This window comes from Cicer arietinum, chromosome 5 (assembly GCF_000331145.2).
Source record: "Cicer arietinum cultivar CDC Frontier isolate Library 1 chromosome 5, Cicar.CDCFrontier_v2.0, whole genome shotgun sequence".
Lineage (NCBI taxonomy): Eukaryota > Viridiplantae > Streptophyta > Magnoliopsida > Fabales > Fabaceae > Cicer > Cicer arietinum.
In genome coordinates, this window is record NC_021164.2 from 68,429,509 (window position 1) to 68,437,353 (window position 7,845).

At 33.5% G+C, this 7,845-nt stretch overlaps 2 protein-coding genes across 2 annotated transcripts; both read right to left on the reverse strand.

The window, feature by feature from the left end:
* Positions 1-19: 19 nt before the first annotated feature.
* LOC140920537 (uncharacterized) lies at positions 20-1,475 on the reverse strand. Its single transcript, XM_073368844.1, has 2 exons — positions 298-1,475; positions 20-217 (listed from the first exon to the last, which is right to left on the reverse strand). The coding sequence occupies exons 1-2, from the start codon at positions 1,465-1,467 to the stop codon at positions 20-22; spliced, it is 1,368 nt and encodes a 455-aa protein (XP_073224945.1). The 5' UTR covers positions 1,468-1,475.
* A 3,090-nt stretch (positions 1,476-4,565) lies between these two features.
* Positions 4,566-6,492, reverse strand: LOC101498631 (AAA-ATPase At2g46620-like). Its single transcript, XM_004502649.4, has one exon. It carries the CDS (start codon positions 6,241-6,243, stop codon positions 4,777-4,779), a length of 1,467 nt encoding a protein of 488 aa, XP_004502706.1. The 5' UTR covers positions 6,244-6,492; the 3' UTR covers positions 4,566-4,776.
* Between the last annotated feature and the right edge of the window lie 1,353 nt (positions 6,493-7,845).

The window sequence follows — 7,845 nt, forward strand, 5'->3', positions numbered from 1 at the left end:
TTGTATCAATTTTAAAACATTAAGGTTCATCTAAAGACATTGCCTCTACGGGTTCCGTAGGTGGATTTTGGGTAACACGTGACAACCGGCCTAATAAATACCCCCAGTGTTGTAGACGGCCTGTGTATGCTATTGCCCAAGAAGTTGCTTCATTGGTACGATATTGCTTCCAACCTGGTGCAATGTCTGGCATTGGAAATCCATCTTTCATCTTTAACTGCAAAAATTAAATAAATTAACAAAATATAAGACAAAATTATCAGAATAAAATTTAAAAAAGTATAAGAAAATAATTACCGGAACCCAGTGATTTCCATTAACAAAACCAATACAACAAATGCGATCATTTTTTGTCGATCCGGAATGTGAACCCCTCATAGGAAAGAAAGTCATTGAAAATGTCAGACCGAACGTGACAAGAATAATATTATATGTTGTCGCTATCACGTAACCCATATCAGGCATGGACAACCATTTATCCATGGGTTGAACACCTAAGCCGGATATCATCAACGAATCTCTTACTTCTTTAATGCGTCCTGTGAACAATCTATCATATGGAGTTACATGAGAAACAATCTCTTGATCCAATCTCTTGCGGACCAAAGACCAACACTCTTCACCGAAACCAAGCAATAATGCAATAGCGCGAAAACCACAATTTCCATCAGCTGCCACGTCAAATATGTCATCAATGTATGGCTGAATAATATCAGGAAATTGTGTCAATAACAAATTTTTTGAAGAATGAGATGACTGAGAGGGGTGTTTCTTTGATTGAGAGGCTTGTCTCTTCTTTGATTGAGAGGGTTGGGAACCAATATCTTCACCATATGTTGCATTAACATGCTCAAAGTAAGAAGGGTCTCGATATACATCATATCCATCTGGCTTCATACCCTTACTCTTCTTCACTCTTCCTTTGGTTTTGACTTTTTCAGGTGGTGGACATATTGAACTTGTACTTGGAAAAGCAAGTTCACGCACTTTACTCTTCAACACTCGTTTCCCAATAACATCAAGTGATCGAAAGCGTTTCCATAAGGCATTCATCTCAGTAGACATATCCAACTCTGATCCATCTTCTGTGTCTTGAGTGAGTTCACATTCCATGCTTAATTTTCTCCATTGAATATGCACAGAATCTAGAGGAATTGGTTCACCCATTAATTTATATTGTCCCAATTCACAAGCACAAGGTAATCCGTATGTCCTTCTCAGAGAACACCCACATATAGATTTGTCAGTACCCACCCACTCAACTTTGTCGTATTCTTCAGCAATACGTCTTTGAGCTTCTGTTGATACAAATGTATTCAATCTCTGATAAAATGGATTTCTGTGCTCATGCTCTTCATCATAAAAACTTTTTTGAAACGAGGCTCTGATTCTTTTATGTTGTAACCTTATCATGTTGTTCATAGCCTCCCAACATTTACACAAATCACTCATGCTATTTTCTAACATTAACTTCAGTTTCCAGTGAGCCGACTCAACCCTGTAAAATTCAACAATATATAATAAAATTATATTAAATACCTGTTAGTCGTTGTGTTCCCCAAATGCATCACTTTATTTGTCCATGCTTCAACAAATCTTTCCTTATGTGGAGTCAACCAAGTTTCTTTGACATAATCAACAAACACTTTAGTATCAACACATGATTGTTCAAACATATGCAAGCGCATCATATACTCTTTTTCATTACTACAATACATAATGTCTTTCCACATATTCAATATTGACTCTTGTCTATCCTTTAAGACATATTGCTTGCATTTTGCTCCAACATTTTTTTCGATATGAAATCGACAAAGTAAATTAACAGCATGTGGAAACACAATGCCAACTGCATTCATTAACGCAAGATCTCTGTCTGTCACAATTACTTGAGGGAATTTATTTTGTGTAACAAACAAATCTTTTAGTCTCTCTAATGCCCAACAAAAGTTTTCTTCCCTCTCACATTCCAAATAAGCAAACCCAACTACAAATGTTTTCTCTGTTGATGTCATACCAACAATTTCAAGTAATGGCATTCTGTATTTATTGGTTTTGTAGGTACTGTCCATAATCAACACAATCGGAAACAAATTCAACAACTTCACTGAATCTGGATGCGCCCAAAAAATATCTCTCATAACATCGGAGTCTTCACGCTTTCTATTCCAGCACACATATTTTGCATCTTCAATTAACTTGAATAAATGTTGCATCTCTGTTCTATTACCTCTCACGCGCAATCGAATGATACTTCTCTGTTTATATATTTGTGAGATCTTAGTAACATTACTCTTATCTCGGTCTTGCAATGAGAGTAATATGTGTCTCGGTGCAACATTATATTTTGTTAATTCATGAACATGCTTTCTATCTTCTTCATTTAAGCGCCCAACATATGCATGCCCCTCCAAAGTATCAGGTAATTCATGGTTGTGAATTCCACAAATTACTTTAACTATCCATCCTGAACCATCTTTTAATGGTTTTGATCTAAGCTTGAAAGGACAATCACATTTTTTTGTTGAACTTCGAATAGAACTAGCAGCACACTTGTATTTTCCCCCTTTGTCACAACCTAATATTAATTTATTTCTCCGTCCTTTCTCACCCGTCTCTATATCTGATCTTCTGATAATAACGGTAACTTTATTTTTTATACCAATTTCTTTTGCCCATTTCACAACAGTATCCCTTGAATCAAATATCTGAAATAAAATAATTATAATTAATCACAAAAATATATTTTTATAATATTAATATTAAATATATTTATTCATACCTGATCTGTGTCAAAAATATTTGTAGTATCGACGCATGTTTTGTCCATTAATAGTAGTGGATTATCCATATCTGTTAACATTTAAAAAAAATTAAAAAAAATAAAAAAACTTAAAAAAAAATTAAAAAAATATGGTCTGTACCGAAAAACTCAAAAATGAAGTTTTCCGGAACCTAATACTGTACCGGAATACTTGCCAACCAAGATTTCCGGTACACAAATTTTCCCTTCTGTACCGGAAAAGTCAGTTTTAATATTTCTGGTACTATACTCTGTACCGGAAAACTCAGTTTTAACATTTCCGGTACTTTACTCTGTACCGAAAATCTTGTTTCAAGTATTCCGGTAGTTACCGGAAAACTGCCACTTACCGGAAATCTGTTTTACGGCTGGGGTTGTGACAAAATGGTGAAAAAAATATTTACATTTCCGGTATAATAGTCATTTACAAAATGGTGAAAAAAATTGAGGGTAGTTTTGCCATTTTCGAATTTTTTTGGGGTACAAGGCTAAGTGTGGGGGTACAAGGGAAATTTTTCGTAATAGTTTGACTGCCTACTATCTTCACTTCTACACGTTGCCAATCACACCCTTACATTTTTTAAATTATTTTCCATCTACAATTGATTATAATTTAAAGGGGAAATTACATTTACCTCTTATGAGATCACTTTAAATTATACTAATACCATATGTAATTTTGAAAAAATATTCACCTCTTCTATATTCGTTAAAAAAAATAGATTAAATATTTTTTGTCACACTTACATCTATTCATTTCATTTATTATATGATATAATTAGAGTTTTTGTTTTAATTTATAAATGTACGACTATATATATATATGATATTTACAATTTTAAAATGTATGATTATGTTTTTAGTAGTACAGTCGGAGTGTGTATTTTAGTGTTTTTTTGATAAATGACAAATAAAGTTAAAAGAGTGACATAAAATAAATGTTATGCATAATTTTTTTACTAAATTTGTGAGAGTTAAGTGTTTTTTCAAAATTAGAGAGGATGCCAGTATTATTTAAGATGACTTCAGAGGAAGTAAATGTAATTTAAAGATTGTAATTTGTTATTTTTACACTTAAATTTGTTATTCAATCCATTTTTATATAAATGTATTAAAAAATAAACGAAATTACATTCAACTAACTTTTAATTAAAATTAATTTAATTAAAATCAATTTTTATTGCTACATAAAAAGTAAAAACAAAATAAAAATAATCACACTAAAAAATATCTAATTCATTCAACAAATATTCACTCAAACACTCCAAGACTTAATCCTCTATATTTATTGAATTACGGGTTAGTTCTACAATACACGTAACTACGAGCTATCTTCTTGTATAGTTTGCAAGGACAGCGGGTAAGTAGACTTTACACTTGTATACTCCTATGACCCGTAAGTCATTTAAACCGCGTACAGATAGGAGCAACATCTTTAAATATTCTTGATCTTGTACCCAAACGAATCTGCATTCCTTTTCATGGTCAAAAGGTCGCAAATTAACGTAAAGTATAAGGTACATACCCAAATCCATGTCCTCCAATGGAAGAACCCTTGTTTGCTAGTCAATGGCTCCTAAAGACCTACTAGTAATTACTATTTACTAATCTCATTAAAATATTTGTTTGCTTCAATCTCATTAGAATATTGACCAGATGAAAGTAGTTAAATAGACTCTTGACCCTAAAATGGAATTCAAAGAATAACACAAGGTGCTGAATATGGATTCTTATCAAAACTCAAAATATCAAACAACCAATATGAATATGAATTTTAGTTCATACCGCCGGAATCAATAATTTTCTGTGTACATACTGTAAACAATATAGTAATTGTAAATTATGGACAAAAAATATATAAAATAAAAATCTGAAATAATTGTTAGTAACAACTATCAAATAACTGGCAAGCAAATTTACACTGTTTTTTTTTTTTTTTCTATGAAAAAATAAAATAATCTAGTCGAATCTTTTTACCCAGCCCGACCCTCAATGCGCGAAGCTTCTTTGTCAATGGGACCCGAATGAACAGACTCCTCCTTCCTCCTACTTCCCAAACGCAGAAGGCCATAGAGCTTCCTAAACTCCCTCACCGTGTGAACACTCTCTCTACATATCACACCATTGGTATCATTAACCTCTTCGGAGCTCCGACCCGACCCGCTATTACTCAATCTCTGCCCCTGAACGTTAGATTGCACCTGCATGGCTGTGATAACGGTTTTCAAGGCCCGGCTCGGTGAATTCCGGTTCGATATCATAATCTCACCAACCTCAGCCGGACTGAGCCGCGCACCGGTCTGAAAAACTTCTTCGACCTGAGGGAAAAGCTTATGCTCCTTTAACCCTAAATAACTACTCGCGAGAATTTTAAAAGTGGAGAAATCACATAAGGGGAAGTGTATGTGAACATCAACTCTCCCAGGTCTTAACACCGCTTGATCAACTTCATCTTTTGTACCGTTCATTGTGAAAACCATCACGCGCTCTTCTCCGCAACATGACATGATCCCGTCCATGAAGTTCAACACGCTTGATAAGCTAACAGCCGGTGATTTCCCTGCGAGCAAACGATCCAGATCCTCTATCAAGATCATCGACTTAGGCGTGGTGTGCATCGACAGCGTCTTCCAATCAGAACCGTCAGTTACTTTGGAAACATCGATATCATAAATATCGTAACAGAGAAATTTCGCCATGGCAGCAACGAAGCTTGATTTTCCCGTACCGGACGCACCGTATAGAAGGTAACTCCTCTTCCAAACGCGCCCTAACCGATTGTAGTACTGTTTTGACTTAAGAAATTGATCCAAATCAGTTTTCACCTTGTTCTTCAGTTCCGCGTCCATCGCCACAGTTTCGAAACTCGCCGGATGAGTGAACGGAACCGATCGCCACCGCGATAATTCGCCGGCGCTAGAATTCATGAACAATTTAATATCCTTTTTTCTCCTCTGTTCGATCTCGTCCGCTACCGAGAGAATGTGCTGAAAGTACTGCTGAAAAACCCTGCGCTTGTCCTTCTTTTTCATTCTAAGCACGAGCGCCGATGCGGAGTCACCGGCGGAAGCGTTGTTCGTCCATGAAACCTTGGCGCCGAGGAAAGTATCGTGAACGATTTGGTTAGCGTCGAGGTGGAGGAATATATCAGAAGGATTTGGACCGGAGAAGAGGTTTGTGAAATCGGAGTCTTGAACGGAAGGTAGTGAATCGATGTAGGTGAGAATTTTCCGGTAAAGTTGATTTTCCCGGAAATTGTGATCGTAGAGAGGGATTTTGAAGGATTGGTGAAGATGGAGACGGTCTTCGAAGGAAAGCCACCACTGTTTGAGGATGTATAGTGCAGAGGTTTTACGGAAGAAACGAAGGATTAAAAAAGAGAGAATAAAGATGAAGAAAATAGAGGAGATTGTCATGGAAGTGACCCAAAGCCAAATCATAGTTTGGTTGATATTTAATAACTATTGATCAACAAAGATTAGGTTAAGTTATTGAATTGAATCAATTGATCGTGCTCGTGCATGCGTTTGGATTTGGGAATTAAATGTTGATGCCAAATTGGAAACACGATGCACTTTGTATATATCACTATAAACTTTGAACAGGTCATCGCCGCAACCATAAGGTCAGTGCCGGCAAATTTAATATTCTCAATAAAATAAACATGTGTTCTTCTTTTGTGTGTTTGATTTTCTATTTTTTTGACTCTTCGGAAGCTTACGCCCTCCTACGCTAAACACATTTCTTCATCATTGTTAAAAAATAAAATTAATAATTTTTTCTAATTTTTTTATTTTGTTTAATAAATTTGTTATCGAATGATGTTGACTTTTTTTTTTTCGGTTACTCTCATGAAATCATTTTATATATAGTGGGAATTTCATTAACAAAAAAGGATACTCCGATAGGTAAGTTGTCTTAAATCAACCATGCGTATTCAATACTCCATATTTTTGTAATGTGTTATGTTATTTTGCCAATTGCCAATTATCTATATAAGGACTTTTCTTTAAATTAAATGTAAGTATTGATGTTTATTTTGTACAATATATCGATGTTTTTTTTATTACTATGTATACTTCTATGTTAACAAGTTAACACTTGGATGAACAATATGCCAAAAGTTAATTTCTCATGGGATTATGTTCTAACTAAACTTATTTATTTTTTATTTTTGTTTCGTTAACAACTCATACTCAAAGTGGCAACAGATGATCGGTGGAAGAACGATAACACTTGACTGAAATCGAAAGTATAATCAGAATTAATGTTGGAGATCCAATGATAAGGTGTATCTCCAATCACTACTTAATGTTAATATGTGTGTTGAACTAGGGGTGAGGTTAAGTTTGAGACATATTTGTTTTAGTAAAAAACTTATATAGCAAAAAATAAAATAATATATATATATATATATATATATATATATATTACACTTATACCCAATTTGTAGTCGATTAAAATTATAAAATAATTATTATGTACACATTTTTTTATGTTTGTTTATAAGTTAAAATTTACACCAATTTTATCGAAGATATTTTTTGTCAACAATAATAAATTTATGGTTGAATTAGGTTTTTCTTTCTCGAGTATATTTTGGATTTTATTAGTCTTTTTTCTTTTCATGGTTAGAGATAAAAGTCTACAAAAATTGATCTGGTCCATCAACTTATCCTTATCCATAAAATTTGAGTTATTAGTCCGGTCTCAAAAAAAAAAAATAGAGACAAAATTGAGATATAATAAAAAGAGATATCATATTATCTATCTTATCTCAAATTATTTTATGAACAATATATTATTATTATTATTATTATTATTATTATTATTATTATTATTATTATTATTATTATTATTTTCTACAAAAGGATGAAATCTAATTTCACTTCACCCTACGTTGTAAAATCGAATAAAAAAGAAGCTATATGGCAAAATATTATTTAATGATCAACCTTTGAATTAAGGAGGGGGTGAATATTTAACAATAACCCCACCTATTATTTGACCATATTTGTATAAGTAGTATATCTTTACTTAAT